Here is a 26,710-nt window from a genome sequence, read left to right as displayed (position 1 = left end):
ATCTCTGACCAAGAAACTTTTCCCAAGGACACTGTATCTTGAGGAAAGGGGTTAAGAGTGGTGGGGGAAGAGAACAGGGTAGATTTTAAAGTGGAGGTGGGTGTAATTATTTTTTCACTACAATCTGACTTAAGAATATTTTTCAGTGCTCAGAGTCATCTACAGATGTGCACCGCTATCAAAAATACTTCCTTCTGCAGTTCTCTTCCACCCCTACCTATTGAATGTAGTGAATTAGATGGAGATCTCAATTCATTACCTATAATCTTTGAAGATAGGTATTTAGATTCAGTTATTGAAGGTAAGTATAATCTAACTAAAATACATAAGCTATGTATGTCGATTTCAGCATATTCTTCCAGATATACATAAAACCATTCCCTAATATTAAATCAGTTCCCCCTCTAGTTTCATTTACTTTTGAGGAAATTAGAAAGTTGTAGTTAGAAAAAGTAGTCTCGATCCCTTGAACTCTCACACTTGTTGTAAACTTGAATCTTTTTTTCTTTGGATGAAAGACTTAGATGCGCCCTGGATGGGAATTCAGAGTCTTCAGATAACAGAGTCCAGTAGAGTGGATAAACATGAGACTGAAGAGAGCTCTGTAGCAGGACTTTGTAGCCCAGAGGTGAAGGTCAGACCTGCTGTTGCCTCCAGTATTTGCTATACAGAAGGTGAAAAGCAGCTAACAAAATCTCTAAAAGGAAAGAATGAAGAAGCAAATAAATCCAAGGTTAAGGTCACTAAGCTCATGAAAACAATGAAACCAGAAAACACAAAAAAGTTAATAAAACAGAACTCTAAAGATTCTGTGGTTTTAGTAAGCTACAAATGTTTGAAAAATACAACATCAAGTGATCTCACTAAATGCTTTGAAGGCAATCCTTCACATAGTCAGGAAGAAGGTCTGGATCCCACAATATGTGGATATAATTTTGACCCAAATACCTACATCAGACAGACAAGTCAAAAGGAAGCTAGCTCTTTGCCAGCTAATACAGACAGAACTGAACACAAGTCTCCAGATACTGAAAGTATGCAACCAGACCAGTTCGATCTTCTGAACTCTGGCAGCCTAAATCTTTGTGCAAATTTGTCCATTTCAGGTAATCTTGGTATCTCCCAAGACGATAGTGATATCTCACATGTGGAGCACAATCTGGCATTTAGAAGTTCATCAGGTGATTGCCATGACTATCGAACAACTCCATCTTCAGGAGTTAGAACACTTGAAGTCAAGCCCAGCAGTAAAGAGCCTTTCAGTGGAGAGAAAATAACTGTTAAAATAGGAGCTTGGGCAGAGTTTCGAGAAGATGAACTATTTGTGGATAATTTACTACACAGTTGTGAGTCCTCAGAATCTAATGGTAAATCCAAGTCTATAGAAATAACCCTTGGAAAGGATGCTTTACAGGAAATGAAGTCTCACTCTGCTGAAGAATCATTAACCAAATTGAGAAGTCATCTACCTGCTCCTTCTACAAAAGAATATCATGTTGTAGTAAGTGGTGACACAATTAAGTTACCAGACACTAATGCCACATACGCTTCCTCTAGATTTTCAGACTCAGGTGTGGAAAGTGAACCAAGTTCTTTTGCAACACATCCAAATCCAGAAATACCCTTTGAAACTCTCCAAGGGCCAGGTCCTTATAATAATGAAAGATTATTTCCTCAGCTTTTGATGAAGCCTGATCACAATGTAAAATTTTCACTAGGAAGTCACTGCACTGAGAGCACAAGTGCTTTAAGTGAAATACAGTCATCTTTGACATCGATAAACTCCCTACCTTCTGATGATGAATTGTCACCTGATGATAACTGTAAGAAATCTGCTGTACCTGAGTGTCATCTAAGTGATAGTAAAACTGTATTAAATCTAGAAACTATGGATCTGCCAAAGTGTGATGATTCTAAAAAGTCAAGTATTCTTTTGCAGCAGCAATGTGTTGTATTTTCAGAGCATTTGGACAGTGAAACTTTAGCAATGCCTTCCTTAAATCCAAGTAGTAAAGACCCTTTACAACTTGTTTTCTCAGGTGGAGATACTGCCAGTGATGTGAAAAGTAGTTGTGACTCCAAACCTAATTTGGATACTGTGCTTAAAGGCTCCCCGAGCCATGATACATCTGATAACAACTCTGCAGAAACAGCAACAACACTAAGCTCAAAGCTGATTTGCTTAGGTACTCCTTGTGTTGTTTCAGGCTCCGTTTCTACTAACGCGGAGCTTAGTGAAGATAGGGCTGTGGGAAAAAAATGTAGTGAGCCGTTAAATCACAAGGAAATACACACAGAAACCCCTGTTATTGAAAATGACCCTCATCTGAGTCCAGATGACTCTATTTCCAGTAGTACTGATGTGGTAAAACAAGGGCTTGTGGAAAATTATTTTGGATCTCAGAGCAATCCTGATATTTCTGACACATGTGCTGTTAGCTACCACAGCTCAGTTAGCTCTCAGAAGGAAACCTGTGAAAAAGGAATTAGTGATCTTCAGCAGGAACAAGGCAAAGAAGAAGAGGAGGAAGAGGAGCAGGATCAACAAATGATTCAAAATGGGTATCATGAAGAAGCAGATTTCTCAGCTGCAGAAGGAACAGGAAGTGTTCACTATGCAAGTGGAGATGCGCTAGGAGAAGAGAGACACACGCAGTGCGAGAGAGTGAGCAGTGACTATCTGAGGGCTGCTGTACCTGTTCCTGCTGTTTGTACTTCCGGTTGTTTGTCTTTCCCATCTGCTCCACGAGAGTCTCCTTGTGGTGGTAAATATCCTCCTAGAAGTAAATTCGATGCCATTACAAAGCAGCCAAGCAGCATTTCTTGCAACTTCACTTCTTCAACTTCCTGGTATGAAAATTCACCAAAACCTCAAATACATGCGTAAGTAATGAAACTCAATATTGTGTGCTAAGTGTGTATCTAGAACAATCAGATATAGTGCCAAAAGATAGAATCATTTTGTTCCTTCTAACAAAACATGCTCCTTTTTGTTAATTGTTAAGATGATGAAATGGGTACAGTATGGGCAGACCGCTTCCATATCGCCTGTTGTGTAGGTTAGATACTTTCAGCAGCTTTCTGTCAGAAGTGCGCAATCACTAAATCTAACAAATCTGTATTTGTTAGTTGATCGTTTCTCCCCATGACCTCGGGAAAGAGTTGGGCTTTATGAGTACATGTGATAAATAGGGTGATATTGAGTAAATGAATGACATATTTGTAGAAACTCTTAAACCTACCCAACCCTAGTTGCCTTGCTTTAAGTCAGTTGTTTCCAGTCTGCACTGTTTCCTAAAATCTACTTCAGCCTAGACCAAATCATGATCTGTGATTTGAGAAGTCGGAACATTGTATACAGTAGGTTTTTAAAGCTCACAGATCACTCTGGTTCGTGTATAAACTTGAGATGTATAAAACTTAAAGCTAGAATGTGGTAACAGGGTCTTCAGACCCTGTCTCAAGAACAAACTAAAGTTGCTGCCACCTTTTGGGTTCTTCTCCCTTTTTCTGAGGCATGAGAAAGCAAAGTCTATGTGTCTTCACCCACTTTCCTCAGCCAGATGGGGGTCATGCTAAATAGCAGTGCTGATGTTTAGTCTTCAAGCTCAGTTTGTTATGCCAGATACTATATGCTGCCCGTTACAGCCTTGTGCCTCTCTTGGTGCTGCTCCTTATTGGTATTTTTAGGAAGTAATCCACCCTGCTTGAGTACCATACTCACTGTTGTGCTTTCCAGGATGGCGTCTTTTAAATTATAAGAGAGCAAAGAAGAAAAAAAAAATGTGATTACATGATAGCAGATTGCCATTTTCCAGTACTTTTAGCTACTGTGTGCATGCAGTATTAAGTTACACATAAAGCGTAAACCACTTCTGACATTTTCATAGCCAGTCCAAGGTTAACAGACTATTTTAAAGTGACTTCAGGCTTAAAGTGTTCATTTTTTCTAGTTAGAGTATGTATTAAGAGTAGCAAAAGGTTGCCCTTTGATAAAGTCGTTTAGATGATCCCATGTGGTTTCATAATTTTTACAAATATTGCTGAACTTACTTTTTCTGCACTTCTCTAAATTCATTATGTTCTCTTTGTGTTTCTTAAAACAGAGTGATTGATCTTTAGTAGTGAATATTTTCTGTAATATTTCACTTCAGCTTCCTTCAGGCAAAAGAAGAATTGAAGCAACTTAAGCTGCCCGGGTTCATGTACAGTGACGTTCCTCTGCTGGCACCCTCAGCGCCTTACTTTAGTGTGGAAGAAGAGGATGGTTCTGAGGACGGCGTGCATCTCATAGTCTGTGTCCATGGTTTAGATGGTACGTGTCAGCCATTGATGTACCCTATGGCAACTCAATAACTTTTCCTAATAGGACATTTAGTTACCTGTAAGCTTTTGAACTTGAAAAATGGTGAGTTGCTAAGATTAATGTATATTATTACATTATGAAACAAAAATATGCTTATCTTTACTAAATATAATACTAGATTTTCTTTTTTGTTGTTGGTTTTAAGGAAATTTGCCATGGATCTGACACTCATGTAATGTTTTAGTTTTTCAGTAGTCTGGATGACTTTATCAACTATAACCTCAGCACTGCTCCTTTAATAGTTTTCTATCCTCTTTTTGCCTTCTTAACATTTCAGACTGGAAAAAAATGTTACCCTTACTAATCTAAGACCTCACTAACTTCATTCTGTAGTTTTGTGACAGTGACAGCGGCCCTGGCTACTTAGGAGCTTTGTCTTTTTGGGTTGATAAGCGTAGAAAAAAACCAACAGTTTCTAGATCAGCATAACAGAGGTTTCTGTCCCGCCTGATCCTGCAGCCATAAGTCCCAAAGAATCATACAGAGGTCTACATTAATTACAAATAATCAGACTTATTAGCTCAGACATCTTATTAACTCTTATAACTTATATTAGCCCATAATTCTTGTCTGTGTTAGCCACGTGGCTTGGTACCTTTTTCTGCAAGGCAGTCACATCCTGCGTCCTCTGCATCTGGGTGATGACTGCAGACTGGCCTTTCCTCGTCCCAGAATTCTCCTGTTCTCATTGCCCCGCCTATACTTCCTGCCTGGCTACTGGCCAATCAGCATTTTATTAAATAAATATAAGAAACAAATCTTTACAGGGTAAAACCATTGTCCCACAGTATATTACTTTTTTTTAAAAAAAGACCTTTCAAGAAATAAACTACCTTCAATACCAACTTTTTCATTCTATCCTCAAATACTGAGATGGGAAAAATTATCTCCTAAAGAAGCCTTCTTCACAGTTGAATTCCTGGAAGATTTCCTTCAAATACAGATTGTCTGTGCATCACATCAATTGGTTCAGAACAATAGGAAAGAGATGCCATGCAGCCCATTCTTTGGTTACCTCAACTGTGGTACTAAATCCGGTGGCAACAACATACCAACACTCCCCTAAACAGACTACTTGACATAATAAATAAAACTCTAGCTAGCAGCATCAATATATTGAATTATTATAACAAAATTTAAATTTCCAGAATACAAAAATAAATGTAAAGAAATTTCTTTAAAATGTACTACGCAAGTAAATTAGTAAGAATAATTGATGAGATGCAATAGCCATTTCTAGTGAATGAGTATGCACCAATGATTATGAGTTATTAAGTAGAACTACTCTGTAACCCATAAATGTGATTAATCAATTATATTTTAAGCCATATAAAACTTATACTTAATAATGAAAGTAAGAGGTATTAACCTTAAAATTTGGAATAAAAATTAAAATATTTTAATTAGGAAATATCTAAATGATAAATATTAAAAGAGTAAAATAAAATTGAACATTTGATAATAGTGTCTATATTGCTGATAAACCAAAGAAATCAGAACAATCCACTAGTTTTTTTAAAGATGGTCTATATTTTATACCTATTTGTTGTTTTATATCTGACTTATATGTCTACAATGTATTTTTAGTTAACAGTTGTTAAATTATCCTAGCCACCAGAGAAAATTCAACAGACTAAATCTAAACTACATCAAGATTTGTTCCATGGTCAGCTAGGGCAGCGACAGAAATTAGGTCAGTCATTTACAGATGCTTTATCCACGTCGTCCCTAAAGTGGTGTGCCCTTAGGTAGATAAATGAAACAAAACGCCTTAAGAAATAAAATTGATAAATAAAATAAACTTCAATAAACTTGAAAAGACATCGTCTGGGAACTCTTTTACACAATAAATTGTTTATCAGCAAGTGGATTAAGACATGAACTTCCTGTTTCCAAACACTGTACAAATGCATGATAGTGTGCATGGCACCTTTTCCTTACCTCACCCTTTAAACACCATTTTTCATTTTTCAGGAAACAGTGCCGATCTCCGACTAGTAAAAACATACATTGAACTTGGACTGCCTGGGGGACGAGTTGATTTTCTTATGTCTGAGAGAAACCAGGTAAATAGTCAGTATTTTTAGTGGCAGCAAATATTCTTGTGCCGGATCCTACATTTTGCTTGCTGTAAAATGCCTGTAGTCTTGAAAATACTTTTCTGACTTTTGTGAAGTTTGCCACCAACTTTTATGTTGAGGACATACAAAGGATATACCTTTGACTTACGAGTTCTCTTTTGTGTATGAAACATTCAGAGTTCACATTTCTATACAAAAATTTTATTAATTAAGCCATTCTTAGAGGCCCAACTTTAATAATTTAATACTGCTGGCCTAAGGCATAACTAAATGAAGCAAGTTCTGTTATTGGATACTGAGGTGCCTTTCCCTAGAAACTCTGCTCTTTCTAATATAGTGAATGCTACAGTCACTAACTTCCCAAAAATGAATTTAACTATATTGATAAGACCTAAATAAAATATAATATAATTATATTCTGTTTTTCATGTTATGGTACATGTTTTAGTATATAATATGTTTTCCTTTTATTTAGAATGATACTTTTGCTGATTTTGACTGCATGACTGATCGCCTTTTGGATGAGATCATACAGTATATTCAGATATATAGTTTAACAGTCTCAAAAATAAGGTAACATGTTATTACACAGTCTATTCTTCTATTTCTGTGACTTACAGAGCTAAACAGTCTGTAGTATTGTTCACCTAATCTGAAGTATAGGAACTGGGGCTGGAGAGACAACTCAGCTGGTAGCAGTGCCTGCAACCAAGTGGGACAGCATGTATTCAAGCTGTAGGACCCACATGGTTCCAAGAGAGAACTGACATCCCCATGGACACCATGGCACACATGCATACATATATATCCACACAAAAGAATTTATTTTAATAAAATATGGGGAACTATAACACTAAAGGAAAGGAAGGCGGAATATATTAGAGCCAGGCAGATTGGCTCAAGGTAAAGTGCTTGCTATATAAGAATGAGGTTCTAAGTTGAAATTCCCAACACCAGGTAAAAGCCAGGTGTGGTGTTGTACCTCTGTCAACCTGGTACTGGGGAACCAGAGACAAGTAAGTGAACTCTGGAACTTGCTTGACAGTCAGCCTAGCCAGTTTGTGAGTTCTGGGTTCACTGAGAGATCCTGTCTCAAGAAATAAAGTAGAGAACAATAAAAGAAGATAGTTGATGTCAATCTCTGGTCTTTATATATGTATGCACACATATATATGTACCTGTATGTACATGCATACAAGCATGTATACATGCATTCACCACTAAGGACATATTGTATTGTCTTATTATAGAAAGTGTTCTGAATAAGCTTTAGAAACAGGAAATAGATTAGTGGTAGCAGATACTATACCTGTGCCTTTCTTAAATAGTCTAGTTTCATATACAGTAGCTACAAGAGTCACAAGTTTCCAACAGATTGAAATGATATTTGAAGAGATGCAAATGCTAGTTACCTTGATTTGATGATGATACATTTTGTGTGTGTGTGTGTGTGTGTGTGTGTGTGTGTGTGTGTGTATGTATGTTTTGGACTGCCACATTTCAACCCACAGATACATATAAATAATACGTGTTAGTTAACATTTTTAAATTAGTTTTTCTTAAGTGTTTTGGGGGTGTATATGTACATATAGGTACACATGCATGTGTATTCACACATAAGGAAACCATAGGACAGGTGCAGTTATCAGTCCTCAGGCACTGTCTGCCTTGTTTTTGAGACGGGCTCTCTTGTCCTTACCAAGTAGACCAGAGTGGCTGGTTAGCTAGCAAGCACCTAGAAATTCACCTGTCTTTACCTGTCCAGCACTGAGATTGCAAATAAGCACTCCCCCATCCTTTTTTTTAAATAATGTTTGTTTTGTGTGTGTATGTGTGTGTGCTATAGCACAGCATACATGTGGTTGGAAGACAGCCTGAGTCTGTTCTCCCCTTCCATCATGTAGGCTCCAAGATTAAACCAAGGTTGCCTTTACAAGTTAATTACCCTGTGGGCCCCAACTTCTTTTTTTCTTTTTCTTTTTACCATAGGCTTTGATAATTGAACTCAGGGCCTCATGCTTCCTAGGCAAGCACTTTAGCAGCTGTGCTCCTTCCCTTTTAAACTGTCAATGGTATAAGAGGAGCAAATAGATAATTTCACAAGTGTTCTCTTGTCTTTTATATGTATAATTTCATTGTTATATCTGGGGTTTAACAAGGAAGTAATTTGGATGTGTATTTCAAGAGGCAAAATTATGACCTAGTCATTGTTTGACTTTGTATCGTGTAGACAAATATTTTTTCTCCATGAATGTGTGTGAGTCATGTATATGCCTATAACCATGGAAGCTGGAAAAGGTCGTCAGATTCCTAAGAACTGGAGTTACAGACAGTTGTGAGCAGCCATGAAGTTGGTGGGGTCTGAACCAGGATCCTCTGTAAGAGCAGCAAGTACTCCTAACTGCTGAGCCATATATCATTTATTCATCTCCTACAAATAGTTTTAAATATATTTATTTCTAAACCGATACTAATTACTATTTAAATTATAATGATTGAGATCCACATTCTTATTTTTTCTTTGTAAGCTAGTGTTTTAATTATTAAACTATTATTTAAAAACAGAATATTCCAAATTTTTAGTATTTCAAAATAATCTCTGGTGTGTCAGGTTTGGAAGGTTTCTTTTGCGTTTTGTTGTTGTTACTGGTTTGTTTCTTTTAAAACAAATAAGAGAGAAATTATTGTTTCTGTTTCTTTCTTACAGCTTTATTGGACATTCATTGGGCAACTTAATAATCCGTTCAGTACTTACAAGGCCAAGGTTTAAATATTACCTCAGCAAACTTCATACTTTTCTCTCTCTTTCTGGGCCTCACCTTGGCACACTCTACAACAGCAGTGCTCTCGTTAATACAGGTAAAAGCTTTTTGTTCTCTATAAAAAAAAACATATGACATGGGCAGATATTTTAAATATAGTTTTAGAATTTTTTGCTGTTTATTTTTAGAGCCAATTTTCCCACACTTGAAGTCTCATAAAATAGAAGATAAACCTAGTCTACTTTGTTGTGTATATTAAATAAGTTAATAAAAAATTTCAATGTTTGCTCACAGCTCTTCCCTGTGTGCTAGCCTGGCCATTTTTCTGAGTTCTTATTCAAGCTTAACTTGGGGAGTGGAGAAATGGCTCAGCAAGTTAAGGGCGCTCTTTGCTCTTGCAGAGGACCCAGGGTTGGTTCTCAGCACCACGTGGTTTCTCACCCAGGTCCCGAGGCTCCAACAGGCCTGCATATGGTCCATATATCTGCATGCAGGCAAGCGTTCATACTCATGAAATTAAGTGCATTTTTTAAAAAAAAAATTTAAAAGCATAATGCTACCTCTTCCCCATTCTGGATCTTTGGATTGCAGTCAGAACCCCAAGTATGCTTGCACTGATACTCTTGTCTTGCCACTGTCCACCCACCCTGTGTACAAGCTGCATGCAGACCTCCATTGCTGAGTATGCCTGCTCTCTTGGGCCTGTTTTAGTCCCATTTCCTATTGCTGCAATCAGATACCCTGACAGAAGGAGCTTAAGGAAGGAGGGTGTAATTGGCTCATAGTTCCAGGCTGTAGTCCATCACTGGTGGGATCAGCTGGGCAGTGATGTCCATGGCCAGTTCATGCAGCATGCCTGTGCTCTGCTCCCTCCCTTTCACTCAGTCCAAGGCCTGGCTCCTCAAATGACACTGCCCACATTCAGGATGGTCTTTCCACCTAGTTTGACCCAATCAAGAGAAGAGCAGACCAGAGATAAGGCTACATAGTGGGAGGAGAAAGCCTGCTCCCTCAAACTGTATTTTGATTCCCCCCCATACACAGCATGGCATGCACAGACACACAAATGTAATAAAGAATTAAATAAATAATACCCCAGGTCAACCTATTCTAGACAGTCCCTTGTTTATACTCCTTTCCCTGGCAGTTATATGGTGTGTCAAGTTGTCAGTCAAAACTGTCACAGATCCTCACCCAAAAGACACAGCTTTCTCCCTTTTGTTTCAAGAAGCTGCTGAGATTTATAGCTTACCTACCCTGTTATTTTTCTCTCAAATTCTAATAAAATAGTCTTCAAACCTCAAATAAAAAATTTATTTCAGAAATTAGTCAAGGCGGTGCTTGTCAGCCTCCAGAAGTTTCCTCCATTAAACTCTGTTTTCATTACCTCTTTATCGTATACATTAATTGTTCTATTCATTCTATTAGTTGAAAAGATAAATAAATATGTTTAATATATTATAGTTATTAAATAACTTTCTGTAGACTGTTAACTGATTGGTTTTGGTTTGATAATGTTTAAGAGGAAACTATTTGTAAGAAATTAATCCAAATTTTCTAAAGATGTTAAAATAAATGATAAAGAAATTTTTTGTTTTCTTTGAAACAAGACGCCATTGTGTAGCTGCGTCTAGTCTAGAACTTGCTATGTAGACTGAGCTGGCCTTGACTACCTCTGCATTCTTAGCAGTAGGATTAAAGGTTATGTGCCACAGTGCCCAACCCATATAAACATTTTATTGAGATGTTTGCCTACTGGTTGGTATTCGTCCCTTAGTTTTGTTTTGTTTTATTGTTGTTTTTTAATGTGATAGTTTAATCAGATTCCCACTGCAAAATCTAATCTGTGTCTTCCATTAATAAATGGAATTAATAAATCATTCCAGTTTCTTTTGTATCCCACTTCAAACCAGTAATTTCAAAGAACAGCCAATTCTTTATTTATAGTTTTACAAAAAATTATGAGGAAGGCTGCAGGTGACTCAACATTTAATACTATGTAGCTTGCTCTTGCAGAGAAACCAAAGGTCAGTTCCTAGCACCTGCATCCAGCAACTCACAGCCACATCCAACTTCAACTCCTGGGGCTCTAATGCACTTTCCTGGACTCCATGGGCACTTATATGTATAAATATGCATATGTTTTTAGACACATGTATACACCCTGACATACACAAAACACAAAAATAAAATATTTTTGAAATAAATGCATAACTATGAAGCCAAGCAAGGTAGTTTGTGCCTGTAATCCCAGCACTTAAGAAGCTGAAGCAGGAAGATCATGAGTTTGAAGATAGCCTACCTGGCCTTCCTAGTAAGATACTATCCTGGAGAAGAAGGAGAAAGGGAAGTAACGAAATTCTTAAATAACACTAGGGACAGCTCCACATGAACAGGATGTGGTTTGTTGGATTTCTTTCTTCTCTCTACTTTGTCCCAGCTTCCTTAGTCAATCAAATTTAATCAGAAATTTTTTTCCTTCATTTTTTTCACTGTTCCTTGTATAAAACAGGAAACAAAAAATTTAGAAGTGAATAACTCAAACTTGAAGTGATTAAGATTTTGTTTAATTTGTATTGTGATGAAGATTCCTTTAAATATGGGGTACTGGGACAGGAGGAATGTCTTGGTAGTTAAAGAGAAAGGGTTGCTCTCCTATGGAGGACCTAAGTTCTGTTCCCAACACCAACATGGCAGTTCACAACTCTGTCACTCCCAGTGTCAGGGATCTGATGCCTTCTTCTGGCTTATGTACCAAGCACACATGTGATACACATACATTCATGCTGGCAAATACTCATACACATTAAATAAAGATAAATCTTTCAAAATGTATAACTATGTCTTATTTGTAACATAAAATACAATTAAATACAGGATTTAAATAAAATTGAATTGTTATTAGAAAATGTTGACAAGTTGTTCATTCCAAGTGCTGTTTTAATTAGCCTACCATACCTTCCCTGTAACGACTGATAGACTAAAAACTCAGTTCGTAGGCATTGGATCTGCTGTGGTTGAGGCTTTCCACCCTTTGCTTCCTTATCAAATGATATAATGTCCCCAAGTTTGTTCTTTGTATATTATTCTGTATTTTGTTACTAGCAGAATGAGCTACCATTAAGCTGTGGTTAATGTGTACTTGCAAATATGTTAAGAAGTGCTTGTAAATATCAGAGAGTAGAAATACTTTGCAAATAAACTTTTGTTAGCCAACAAAATGTTAATGTATGATGTGATGTCTTTAAATGAGTAGATATGAGCATTAATGACTTTAGCATATATTATTCTCTTTCATATTTTCACATATCATATTCAACTTTCTAGGTCTCTGGTTTATGCAGAAATGGAAGAAATCAGGCTCTCTTTTACAACTGACATGCCGAGATCATTCAGACCCTCGCCAAACATTTTTATATAAGCTTAGTAATAAAGCAGGTAAGTATTTAGGAACAGTTTAGAAGGCAGGCGCTTATAAGCTAGCAGATTATCAGGTCTTTCTAGTGATGAAAATAAATCATTCACCTATAATTTTGGAAAGAAATAGCAGAATCTAATGCTAAGCTATTAGATTAGTTTTTAATTTCTTATCAGGAGATATTGATAATCACTGTTCTCTCTGGCAGTGTGCAGAGTACCTTCTAGTACCATGAACACTAGTCAGTGGAAGTGAAGGCTCTAGGTAGGCACCAGCTCAACCTCTCTGTGTTTGATGACATATGTAAGTGTTGTTTTCAACAATAGGCCTTACCATCAGGTTATGGAGCGCATCCAATACCCTTGGAAATAGTCTGTGATGTGTAGGGGTTCCATGGGTCTCCTTTGGTCAGTGACCCAACAGTATTTAACCTCTTCCTGGCACTGCAGGTTTTACTCGGTAGAAAAAGATACCTAGTGGGGTATTGTTTGAATCCCTTTTATATGTGTGTATATTTTACAAAGCTTCTTCAGTAGTAGGTTTCCAGATGGTTATTTAATGGTCTTTTAGTGTGTATTATTCCTCTCAGTATTCCATTCTTTGCCCTTCTCTTCTAACCCCCTTCCTGTTTAATCTTCCATTCTAGTTTTTACTTTGTCTCTCCATGACAGTATATTCTATTTTCTTGGAAGATCCTCTTTACTAAGTACCTGACCTCTGGGTTTATATGGATTACAGCATACATTGAAAGCTTAAAAGTGAACATTCACATATAAGAAAAAAACATACAATATTTGTCTTTGGGGGACTGGGTTACTTCACTTGAGATTTTTTTTTTCATAGCTCCATCCATTTACCTGCTAATTTTTCTTAAGAACTAAATAATACTCCTATCATGTAAATGTACCACCTTATATTATTTATCCATTCATTAGTTGATGGATATCTAGACTGTTTAAATTTTTCCGACTGTTATAAATAGAGTATCAGTGAACATGGTTAAGCAAGTGTCTCTGTAGCAGGATGAAGTATCCTTTGGATATATACCCAGGAGTAGTATAGCTAGATCTTGATGTAGCTCTATTCCCAGCTTCCTGAGGAACTGCTGCACTGATTTCCACAGTGGCTGCGTAACTTTGCACTCTCACCAGGAATGAATGCATGCCCTGCTTTCTCCACATCCCCACAAACGTGCTGACATTTGTTTTATTGATTATGGCCATTCTAACTGGGAAAGATGAAATCTCAAAAGTAGTTTTGACTTACATTTCTCTTATGACTAAGGATGTTGAACATTTCTTTCTTTCTCAGCATTTGTGTTCTTCTTTTGAGAACTCTATATTTAGTTCTGGACCCCATTTTTAATTGGGTTACTTTTCTTCATGATGTTTGTTTTTTAGTTCTTTATACATTTTAGATAATAGCCCTCTTACAGACATGTATTAGTAAAAATCTTTTCCTCTTCCATAGTCTGTTCCTTTGTCCAAATGATGGTGTTCTTTGCCATACAGCAGCTTTTCAGTTTCATGAGATCCCATTTATTAATTGTTGGTCTTAGTGGCTGTGCTGTCAGTGTTCTGTTCAAAATGTCCTCTCCTGTGCCAATGAGTTCAAGCCTATTCTACAATTTCTGTTAGATTCAGGATATCTGCTCTCATGCTGCGGTCCTTTCAGAGTTGAGTTTTGTGGAGGGTGTTAAATAGGGATCTATTTGCATTCTTTTAGGTACAGCCATCCAGTTTGGCCCCCACCATTTGAGAAAGATACTGGCCTCTCTACTGTGTTTTTCTGACTACTTTCTCATAAATCAAGGTTCCATAGGTGTGTGAACTTCTGTCTAGGTCTTTAGTTCAATTCCATTGATCAGTGTGTCTTTCTATGCTAATCCTATGTTTATTTTTATTGTTGTTGTTGTTACTATAGCTCTATAGTATACCTTAAAATCAGCGATTGTGGTACCTCCAACAATTCTTTTATTATTTTTAAAATTGTTTTAGCTATCCTGGTTTTGTATTTTTGTATGAAGTTGAAAATCTTCTCAATTTCTCTGAATAATTGTGTTGGAACTTTAATGGGGATTACATTGGATCTGTAGATTGCTTTAGGTAGGATGGCTGGCCATCTTTACTATGTTAATCCTTTTGATCCATGAACATGGGAGATATTCCTTCTTCTGGTGTTTTCTTTAGATTCTTCCTCAGTGTCTTAAAGTTTTTATTATATAATTCTTAGTTTTGTTTAGTTAGTAATCCCAAGAATTTGTTTTTTATGCTATTGTGGAAGGTATTGTTTCCCCAATTTCTTTATCAGTCTGTCATTTGTATATTGATTTGTATATGTGTGTGCTAATTTTATACTCAAACTTTGCTGAAAGTGTTTGTCACCTGTAGAAGTTTTCTGATGGTGTTTTTAGAGGCTTTTTTTTTTTATAGAAAATAGTATCATCTGCAGATAAAGATACTTTGACTTCTTCTTTTCCTTCATAATATAATAGCCATTGAGGCAAAGTACAGAAATGAACATTGTTGAATGAGCCTGCCAGAGCTATGTAATACACAGCTCCAAGAATTGTTTCCCTGTGGATTACAACATAAAAGCATCCTCGTACTTATACACTGTTTGTAGTCCTTGGTGGAAAAGCTTTTAGATAAGTTAACAAAGTGAATTGTTACATGACAGTGTCTTTGTAGCTTGGGGTAACTTTTCAGTAATGTTATTTTATATTCAGAATGTATGGTCTCTAGAACTGCTTGTACACATGAGTGATAAATTTAAGATAATAATTTTCATATTTTCGTTTACCTCTTTTTAAAAAGAATTGGAAGTCAATATGCTCCTGTATAGTTGTAGACTAACACCTAATTTTTTTCTAGAAGTATATGTTTTCTATATGTTGCCTTATCTATGTATTAATAAAAATATGTCTCCACCTAGTCTGTTGGAGTTACAGGTCTAGCACTCATTCAATTTATGAAAAATGTGCCCCCCCAAAAAAATCAATTTGCGAAGCCATTTTTTATTGTGAGAGTCAAATCTAATTTAATTTTGATAAGAAAAATTTTACGTTGTACTGGAATCTCCAGAAACTTATGCCCTAGAGTTGTCCATAGTAGTTAGATCTAAAACTGAGCTGGACAGTGGTAGCACATGTCTTTAATCCCAACACTTCAGAGACAGAAGCAGGAAACAGGTGGATCTCTGTGAGTTCAAGGCTGGCCTAGTCTACAGAGGTAGTTCTAGGACAGCCAGGGCTATATAGCAAAACCTTGTCTCAGAAAATAAACAAAAAATAAAAGCAAAAAATCTAAAACTGATGAAATATCTTGCCCTTACAGAGTAGGAAATGAACATGATAGGACTGGAGAGAGAGGTGCCTCTCTGGTTAAGGGTACTTGCTGCTCCGGTTCAGTTCCCAGCACCAGAATGATAACTTCAAACATTTGTAACTCTGGCTCCAGGGAATCTGATACTCTCTTCTGACCCCTGGAAATGCCAGGCATGGATGTGTTATAGCATAAATGCATGTAGTGAAATAGTTACACACAGCAAGTACAAGTAAATCCCCCCCCCCTTTTTTTAAGTGAGAAAAGAGCAAATTATTCATAGAAAAGGCTGCGATCTGGACATGAGTGTTCATCACCCTCCGCATGCCCATCTGCTTACGGAGACAGGTTATCCAGGGAGTGACTGTAGCCGGTCTGCAGACCTGGGCATCGGGGTATTTTCCTATCTGATGATGCCAAAAGTGGAACAAATTTGATTCATCAAATATGGCAATGAAGAAGGGAACTTCATTTATGAAATATATGTGTATGTATGTGTGCAGTTGATTAATTCCCTTATAGATAGTTGGTTGTTTACATTACAGCTTGAGTATTCTGGTTTTTTTCAACCTGTCACTCAAAACATGTGATAACATTTCATGAGGAAAGGGGAAGAATGGCCTTACTTTTTGTAAACATGATTATCTACAATGAGTGTTGCTGGTCTTTATATAGGCCCAACCTTTTCAGAGTCATGCTCCTTGAGTTCCAAGAGAAAAAGAGATGTCTCCAAAGTCTTGCATTTAGTCAAAAGTCATCTTCACAATTAGCTTATCCTAAGACTCTGACTTAGCATAAAATCTCAAAATTTTACTGTGAAATAGTATAGAACAAAACACCATGTCTGCATACTCCAGTTGTGATATATTACCATCATTTTATTTGATAATCACATAAATTTTTATTTATTAATAAGCCAAATAGCAAGTTTGAATATGATGATGTTAAGAAGTTGAATACTTTTTGAGTTCAGTCACAAAAGTAACCCATGGACTTAACCTGAACTCGCCTTCTTTATAAAGAAAAAGTGTGTGGGAGGGTGACAAATTGTGACTGGATCACAGTATCCATTATTATTGTCCCTAAGAAGATCAAAGCAGCTGGCAGTAGTGGCGCACATCTTTAATCCTAGCACTTGGGAGGCAGAGATCTCTTTGAATTCAGGGACAGCCAAGGCTGTCCTGTCTCAAAAAAATCGAAAGAAAGGGAGGGAGGGAGTGGGAAGGAGGGAGGAAGGGAGGGAGGGAGGGAGAGAGGGAGGGAGAGAGAGAGAGAGAGAGAGAGAGAGAGAGAGAGAGAGAGAGAGAGAGAGAATCAAAGCATGTGTTCTCTTCCCCAAGTCAAATAAGCAGACTATATGAGTGGTGATAGACAGGTGTTAAAAGGAAAAACTTAAGAAAAATGTTTAAATGATTTTAAATAGTGATCTGGTTTTTTTATGGAAGAATATGATTTTGTTTCTTCAGATTATCCATAAATATTGCCTTCTGGAAGGCAAGGCCATCATAGACTTTAGAGCCCCGGATGCCCACATCTAATTTCTCAGTCTCCCCATGCCACCATGCCAGAGTCGTTGTGCTGTCATTAAGTGCAGACGAGCATTGGTTCTCCTTGAACATAGCAATTGCATACACTGAAGTGACTTTTCTGAGAGCAGCTAGAAATTTGAAGGATAGAATCATGATGTATCTAAAAGTCATAAATATACTACTGCTGAGGAAATTTAATTTTTATTTATTATGATACTAGTAAATTTACATCTGGTTAAGTTTTGCATTCTAATTCTTTATTTTCTACCTTTAGGACTTCATTATTTCAAGAACGTTGTGCTGGTAGGATCTCTACAGGATCGCTATGTTCCTTACCATTCTGCCCGCATTGAAATGTGTAAAACAGCTTTAAAAGACAAGCAGTCAGGTAATGAGTAAACAGATACTTCAGTGAGTGTTGTGTATGAATGAAGTTTTTCCAAAATTTTTTTTTTTTTTTCAAGGGCCTTTCATGGCTGCAACTAGTCCTTTAATTTACATTTTGCTGGATTAGACACCAATTCATTTATTCATACTTTCTTTTTTTTTTTCTGTTTTTTTTTTCATTTTTTTTTATTTTTTTTTATTTTTTTTATTTTTTTTTTATATTTAAAAATTTCCATCTCCTTCCCTCCTCCTCCCCCCTCCCTCCCCTCCTTCTCCCCCTTCTCTCCCCTCCTTCTCCCCCTTCCCTCCCCTCCCCTCCACCCATACCTCCCCTCCCTCCCTCTCAAGGCCAAGGAGCCATCAGGGTTCCCCACTCTATGCTAAGACCAAGGTCCTCCCACCTCCCCCCAGGTCCAGGAAGGTGATCGACCAAGCTGAGAAGGCTCCCACAGAGCCCGTCCATGAAGAACAATCAGAGCCCAGAGCCAAAATTTATCACCAATTCATGTCTTTCCCTTTCTTCTCCTCCTCTTATCTAAGGCTAGTCTTCTCCTGTGTTTTGCATATTTTCCTCTTCTGCTGTCTTTTGTGTAATTAAAGTTTCTGCACTCTGCTATCTAGAAAGTAACGTGAACTTTGGATCCCCCTCTGTTGTTGGGCTTGGTTGTTATGGTAGTGCTTGTGCTTAATGTTTTTCTGTCACCACTTAGGTGACAATGGCAGCAAGGATGACCCTGTATAATACCACTGAGTACTCTTGGTTCCTTTGCTGCTTGTGGCATCAAAGGTAGTTGAAGCTGCTAGGCAACCTCAGTCTTGTTTGCTCATTTAGTTACTAAAGCTCAAAGATACTTCATGGTTTATGCAAAGTCACTGCTGACAAATACAGGCTTAAAGTAAGTATCTGGATCTTCTACCTCCCAGCATTGTTTTAGCTCCTTTTTTAGACACTTGAGCCTTTTCTTGTTGTACACTGTGACTGCAGCCAGCTCCTTAAAGTAGGGGCTTTTAATTTGCATGTATATTGGCAGAGCCTAACATGGTACTCTGTGTCGCCCTTACTGTGCCATCAGAATAAGTTGAGCCTACATAAGGGAAAAATACAAAACTATTCAGATGGATAGCCAAAATGAAATAAAAGTCTTTTAACTATGAGATTCTGTGCCAAAAGTCTTCTTTTTTAAACATACTTTGAAAACCAGCAGGGACTCAAAAAACCAGTTTGACTCCCAGTAAAACTTAAGAGGAAGGAAGGTTATGAAAAGATTTGATTGTAGTTTCTTTGCTTTGTGCTTTTTCTTTGGTTAACTTATGTGTTATTAGTCTTCTTTTAAATGCCTGTTTCTATGTCTTTATTCTTCTATATGTTGTTTCCTTCCTGTCATTCCTCAGTACTACATCCTATTTCTGAAACATGAAATCTACTGTGCTTAAATTACCTGCTTCCCTGAGAACTTTAGCTACTTATAAGGAGTATAGAAGTATTATAAGCAATATTTTGTACCTTATACTAGTTTGTATACTTATATATGTACAAATATGATATATCTCGTCTTTGTCTTTTTTACTTAACATGACCTGCTAAATCCATTCTAAGAATTAACAAAAGAAGGAAGGGAGAATAGGAGTCCAGCTTTGAATTAAAGCTGATTCAGGGTTTTGTCTGTTTTGCATATAAAGAAGTGTGTTTTATTTTGACATTTTTGTACCTTTATTTCTTATCTATGCCCATATGCCCTCGCCCACCCTGCCTCTACCCCTCTTTCTGGTCCCCTTCCTCCCCTCTTCTCTTTCTATGAAGCACATATTCCGTTATTCTCATTCTCTCCCCTTCCTGTCTGACCTCCTCTCACCTCTCATAGTTCCCTTTCTTAAAACAAGATTAAGAAAATGTGGCGCATATTCAGCTATAAAAATGAATGGCATCCGTATGAAATGGATAAATCTGAGATCCCCATGTTAAATAAAATAAGACAGGTTCAAAAAGAAAACAGCATGCTTTCTTCTCATATGAGGGGTCAAACTTCGCATTAAAATATAAGATAGAGGGCAAGAAAAGTGGAGGACTCACTTTAAACTTAAAAGTATGGTGTAGAGCATTAAAAAAATGCTAAATATCCACTTCGACTACAAAAACACACTCTTCAAGCCCACTGAAATTGTTCTGACAAGAGGAAGTTGCTGTTCTTTGTCAAAATATTGTAGAAATGTTATCTGCCATACAATTATTTTTAAAGTACTTGCTACAGTATATAAAGTATTTTATTTTACCATATCAAAATATTTTGTCATCAGCTTATTTTTTTTTGCTTAGCAAATTATTAGTGACTAAAGTTAAAGAAAACTGCTTTATATGCATTGTTCTGAGTTAAAAATGGACAAATATAGTTTATAATAAATTTGAATTGGCCAGGTAAGGTATTATGATTACTAATATTTCCTATAAAATAATCTCAAAATAATAGCTGAAGAAAAGAAAATAATGATACTTTTCTGCTTTATGTAAAAATAATGTAAATTTTATAAATTAGAGGGAAGTTGACAGACTTTCAGTTATGCAAATAATTTTCCTTTTTGTCTGCTTTATAGGACAAATCTATTCAGAAATGATCCACAACTTACTTCGCCCAGTTCTGCAAAGCAAAGGCTGTAATTTGGTTCGATACAATGTCATTAATGCCTTGCCCAACACGGCTGATTCGCTCATCGGGAGAGCTGCACACATAGCTGTTCTCGATTCGGAAATATTTTTAGAGAAGTTTTTCCTGGTTGCTGCCCTCAAATATTTCCAGTAGGACAGAAGCATTATTAGAGACTTACCAATTACCTCATTCAGCAACGATTTAAATAATGTATTATAGTGTGTAGATGTTAAGTTCTAAGACATATTTATACCTTTTTTATGGAAGATAATTTATATCATCCATGTGTAGAGCCTTTTAAACATCAACTTTACTTTCTAGGTAATGTGGCTGTGCAATATTTTTTTAATTTTATCTTTTTACTTTTCTATTTTTCATATGTTTTGCTACCTAAGTATTTCAGTGAAACTTTGAGCCCATATGTATGTCTGATCATTTATTATTGGCTTCCACGATCATTATTCAGACTACATCACATCACGGTAAAGGCTGTTAGGATAGTATAGGATTTTAAATTTTCTAATTTGGGGCTTTTAGTGGACAATAAATTTTACTTTTAACACTTTATTCTGTTTTAACTGGAAATAAAATGGCTGCTAAAATGTATTTTTGAAATCAACCTCTTTAATCCTAAAATACTAACTTTACATTTGCTCAAACCAGGTGGTTCATACATGCCAATGTTTTAAAGGTTTTCTATAAAGTCATTATTGTTGCTATTAAACGTGTCATGCTTATTAAAATATATTTTTACTGGTCATTTCAACATTATTTCTCATACTGACTTTTATTCCTGGACTTTTCTTGTTCATTAGGAGCATAAAGATTTTTGAATGCCCTCTGCCTTGATTTGGCTGGAATTTTGTTAAATTTAGTAATGTTGCTTGAATTTCTCACAGCAGTCCTTTAACCCTTTTCATAGAGTTCCTTCTGTGTAATAATTAAATGTTGAAATTTATGAAATACTTTTATGAATTTAGATAATTTTTAAATACTGTTAAAATGTATCAAGCTAAGAGTCATGTAAATAGAGTTAAAATTGAGAGATGATAAACTTTACATGTTTGGTGATACCGATGCAGATGTTTTTGATATATGGAGATGTTGAGTCTTTTGACTTTACAAACGGTGCTGAACAGCATTCAATTCACTACCCCCTCCTGTTTTACTTGTGAAAATAATAATGTGCTACAGGTGGATGGAAGGTCTGTTTACATTCACCACTTGTAGTGGGCAACGGTTTTTGTTAAGTCTGTATTATGTATAATTGGTGCATGTTTATTTTTAGTATGTCAATTGCCTCTGATGTTAATAAATGAGAAAATGCCTTTCTGGAGGAATAGTAGTAACATTTGTGACGTGTTGCTTACTCTTAGAATCCTTGGAGGTGCAGCAGTGGCCTGTGCAGAGTGGATACTCTTTGGACAGTGGATGAGTTATACAATGGCATATCCATCCATCCTCCGTGTGTCATAGGCTAATACCAGCTCGGTTTATATAGCATACCCTGATATTGCGCAGCACCCCGATGCCTTCTCTGAATGTGTCATCATTAAGATAAATGGCTGCCTATGCTTTCATTCATAAGTAGATATACTAATCTTTCATATACATCAAGTACTGAAAAGAATTTCATTGATCATATTTGATAACTATTTACTTTTTAAAAGTTCTTCAAGTTTTTTATGAGTTGAACTAAGCATTAAATATACCAAAGTTATTATAACTGGAAATATAAATATATCCGTTATCAGCCACATATTTTTGCTATATATTGTTCATGTTTGTATAGGTTGGTTTTCAGTTTGAAGTATGGATCTTCTTAAGTTTAAATACCTTCTGCCTTGACAAAGGCCTCATTCATAATCATATTAATCATATTTAAAGGAAACTTGCTCTCAGGATCATAGTTCACTGGATTTTGGTCATTTCAAAACTATTTTAAGTGTAATTATTTCGGTGATTGTAGTTTAAATTCTAATGTTTAATTTCTGATTTATCAGGAAAATCATCATGTATCATTTACTTCCATAAGGTGACATTCCGAAAGAGCAGGACCATGATTACCTGACACGGTACAGTTGGCTCGCAGAATTAATCTTATCAGTGTGTACCAGAATAGTTCTTGGTTGCAAAGAGTGAATGGTTATGAGTAACTTAACACAGAATAAAAGAATTTATTGAAAGAGTAGCAGGTCCCTCAAAGAATTGAAGAAAAGACTAGAGAACAGGATTGGATGACAGGCCAAAGGGAAGTGAGGTCCATACTCCCATCTGAACTCTCACGCTGAGATGAGTGAAGGAAGATGTGTATACTTGTTGCCGGGGGCCTGTTAGGACTGGCTTTCAACTCCACCCTCTAGATTCAGTCTGGTGGGAGTACCAGGTGACCACAGCCAGGTTTTGTGCCAACGCTAGGGTCATGAAGGACAGCAGATGTACCTGACCCTCTGAGTTTTCAAAGTAGGAAAGGGCAGTTCTAACAATAATCCTGCTTTTTTTTTGCAAATTATCACTTTAGCTCCTTGAAGACTTAAAGGGACTTCCTGAGTAGTGTGGTCCGGTAAAGATGTTTAAGTTTCAAAACATAACTTGGTCCAGAGCCCTAGCATAAACTGACATCTCTCTAGCTGGAGTACATTGGACAAATTCTTTGATTTAAAACAGTTATTTAAACCTCATCTCTGAGAAAAGACAGAATGATACTGATTGAGCACAAAACAGAATTTTATTTTGGTGGTGCGGGGGTAGGTTTTGAGGCAGGGTTTCTCTGTGTAACATTCTGACTGTTCTAAAACTCACTTTGTGACCCGGCTGACTTCAAACTCATAGAGATCCACCTGCCTCAGGCTCCCAAGTGCTGGGATTAAAGGCGTGCACCGCCATGACCAGGCTAAAACCCAAATTATCTTTCCCTTGTAAATGTGACCTTGCCAATGAGCCTTGCCAACTGCTCTCAGGGAGAGCCAGAATCAGTTTCCTAAGTCTTGGGGCTACCTTGTCCCAGAACAACGAGGTCTGAATAGGAAATGTGAGTAGGGTACTGGGGGTGTAGCTCAGTGGGTAGTGTGCTTGCCTAACATGGGCGTGGTGGCACATGCCAGTTTGATCTCAGCCTTTAGAAGCTGGAGCAGGATCAGAAGGTGATGATCATCCCTAGTAGTAGGTGGAAGCCAGCCTGGGATATATGAGACCTTGACTTTTTAAACAACATTCTCTTGAGTATGACAGTGTACCAATTATTGGCCTAGTTTTCTGTTTTTTTTTTTAAATTATTTATGTGTCTTGGTGTTTTGCCTGCATGCATACTACTTGGGTGCCTGCACAAGCCAGAAGAGGGTGTCTGAGTCCCAGGAATTGGAGTTACAGATGGTTGTGAATCACTTTTGGGGGGACTGAGAATCAAACGTGGGTTCTCTAGGAGAGCAGGCAGTAGTGCCCTTAATTGCTGAGCCATCTCTCCCTATGGGCCTAGTCTTAAAAGATCTTGACTATTTGTAACGCTCCCCACCATCTCTGCCATTGCCTGCGACTATCCCATGTTGACCTGCAAGATTAGGTGCCATGAGAAGAGAACCACAGTGCCCAGTAGACAGGGAGCTTGCCCAAGAAGCAGCCCCCAAAAAAAGAGTGGTCCATCAGGGCTCAGCCCAGTCTGGACTCAAACTGAAAAGTTCAAGCACAAATAATGTATTTGACAGCTAACCAATAAATAATTCAGTGCATATAGATAGAATTCCAAGACTTGCTTATTTGAAATTACCTTGATAAGAATTCTGCATATTATATACTAGTTTCCCTTTTCCTTATATTAATGCTAAATCCTGTTAGATTATTTTTAATTCTAGAGCAGTGGTTCTCAACCTTCTTAATGCTGTGACTGTTTGATACAGTTCTTCATGTTGTGGGACCCACAATCAGAAAATTATTTTGTTACCTCATAACTGTAGTTTGCTACTGTTATGAATCAGAATGTAAATTATCTGATATGTAGCCTGTGGGGGTCACAACCTATAGGTTGAGAACCACTGTTCTAAAGAAATGCATGTAGACTTGTACACAGGTTTAGGTGCTAATGATTCTGCTAGGCTTAGTAACAAAACTTTAATAATTTCATGTTGGTCACATTGAAATAACATTGAATTGTTTTTATAATTTAAGAAAGTTGAAAAGGGGCCATTAATATCAAGGATTCACCAACCATATAAAAAGTTTCATAATAGCACCAATTAAAAAACATTAGCCAAACACTGTACATGCTTATAATCCTAGTGGCAAGGGAGACTGAGATAGGACAGGCAGGCCTTCCTGAAGTACTTGAAATCCTATCTCAAAAACTTGGGTGAAGCCCTGGGTTCGACCCCAATATCACTAAAAATAATGTCCGGTTTGTGGTCCCTTTTTTGTTTTCACATCCACTGTTCTCCATTTTACATTTAAAGTGCTTCCTCCCAGGATCTCTGTCTTCCACTATGGGCTTTCTTTGTTTGATGATCAGTCTAAAACAACAAATCGGATCTCATAAAATTAGGACCCTAACCATCACTTTATATATAATAGTCTTGGTTGCTGTTCTCTTGCTTTGAAGAGATACTATGGCACTATGAACACTTAGGAAAGAAAGCATTTATCTGGGGATTTGCTTTACAGATTTAGAGAGTTCGTCCATGATCATGATGGCAGGAAACAGGAGTAGTTGGGATCTTTACATCCTGACCCACAGGCCTCAGGGTTGCACTGAATCTAGCATGGGCAGCCTCATAGCTCATCCCATTGACACACCTGTCCAACAAGACACCTCTTAATCCTCTCCAAAACAGTCTACCAGCTGGGGACTAACGTTCAGATATATGAGCCTATGGGAGTCATTCATATCCACACCACCACATCCCGGCCTCTTGCCATCAATAGTTTGTAGTCCAGCTTCAAAAGTTCCCATGGTCTTTGAATCTCAATACTCTTTCCAAAGTCCATGTCTCTTGAGACTCAACTGTAACCCCATGTAAAATCAAAAGTAAATCACATACTCCAGCACACAGTGGCACAGAATATGCATTGATATCCTTCAAGGGAAGCAAGGGGACAGACAAAAGGAAGCATCATCATAACAAACTCCAGATCCTGTATCTTTGTGTCCTATGGAAAAAGACTTAGATGACTCTTCCTCCCTTATCTTTGCTGACTGCAATATCTACTATCTCCAATTGATGTTACAGTTTTCCCTGGCAGGTATCCCACGGCTCTGGCATCTCCTAACATCTTCGGGTCTCCAAGACAATCCAGGCTTCACCTTCACAGCTTCATGAAATGACTGGTCTCTCCAGGCCTCCATGCAGGGACTCCCCTGCCACAAGCATGGCCTTGTTAACTGGAAGGAGATTCCGTATCCCTTTTCTGTATCTTTCTGAACACTAATGCCAGAACCATGTGGCCCTAGATGCCAAAATCTGTTTTCTGGTGCTGTTACCTGGCCCCTCCTTGAATTATATTTGCATAAACTTTACATTGTTCATTTTCTTTGTTCCTTAAACTTTGCTTACACTATTCACCAGTTGGAGACTTAGCTGGGCGGAGTCTTGCCCTGAGACAGGTGTTCCCTTCATTCCATTTTGACTCAGTCCTTTAAACTTGAGCACAGGGCTTGGCTCCAACAGGACATTCCCCAGTACCCTTTTGCTCCTCAAACTGTCTATACATTTTGTTATTTCTCTTTACAGCCTGATCCACAGGCAGAGAGTGGCACTGAGCCTGGCTTGGGCTTTTGAAACCTCAGAGTTTGAAACCACTCCCAGTGACAACCTCCAACAATCTCCTAATCCCAAAACAATCAACCAACTTGTCACTAGACATTTGCATATAGGAGCCTCTAGGGGCATTCTCACATTCTCATTTAAACACCACAAATACTATGGTGAAAAGACAGAAAATGACATAAGTAAACATGTATGAGCCAGTGGAAAAGGAAATATAGTACAGTGTTTTTGCCATCTTCCTTGATAAGAAACTATTAAAAATACAAATTCTGGTCAGGCATCTCACACACACACACATACACACACACACACACACACACACACACACCAATGAGAGACCAAAGGAATGATGTCTCTCCTGTCAAGACTGGTGAACCAGGAGCATGGGTAACCCCCAAACAGCTACATACCCGAAAAGCCCCACACCAGCATGGATGACAATGTTCCCA

The 26,710-nt window shown here is 37.4% G+C and overlaps 1 protein-coding gene across 4 annotated transcripts in view; it reads left to right on the top strand.

The window, feature by feature from the left end:
- The window catches only part of Fam135a (family with sequence similarity 135 member A), an 84,501-nt gene extending 62,648 nt beyond the window's left edge, over nucleotides 1–21,853 (top strand). For 2 of the 4 annotated variants that reach the window (XM_038341563.1, XM_038341562.1), the window contains 9 exons: nucleotides 147–301; nucleotides 519–2,883; nucleotides 4,155–4,315; nucleotides 6,341–6,432; nucleotides 6,923–7,020; nucleotides 9,155–9,306; nucleotides 12,537–12,647; nucleotides 17,754–17,867; nucleotides 20,456–21,853. In XM_038341563.1, coding sequence (XP_038197491.1) covers nucleotides 147–301; nucleotides 519–2,883; nucleotides 4,155–4,315; nucleotides 6,341–6,432; nucleotides 6,923–7,020; nucleotides 9,155–9,306; nucleotides 12,537–12,647; nucleotides 17,754–17,867; nucleotides 20,456–20,661 — 3,454 coding nt within the window. In that variant the 3' untranslated portion in view covers nucleotides 20,662–21,853. The remainder of the gene's footprint in view (nucleotides 1–146; nucleotides 302–518; nucleotides 2,884–4,154; nucleotides 4,316–6,340; nucleotides 6,433–6,922; nucleotides 7,021–9,154; nucleotides 9,307–12,536; nucleotides 12,648–17,753; nucleotides 17,868–20,455) is intronic. The other 2 variants (XM_038341564.1, XM_038341565.1) reach the window with 2 other exon arrangements.
- Nucleotides 21,854–26,710: the final 4,857 nt, after the last annotated feature.

This window comes from Arvicola amphibius, chromosome 9 (assembly GCF_903992535.2).
Source record: "Arvicola amphibius chromosome 9, mArvAmp1.2, whole genome shotgun sequence".
NCBI classification, from domain to species: domain Eukaryota; kingdom Metazoa; phylum Chordata; class Mammalia; order Rodentia; family Cricetidae; genus Arvicola; species Arvicola amphibius.
Note: the sequence above shows the minus strand (reverse complement) of the source record. Positions and strands in the feature narration are given on the sequence as shown.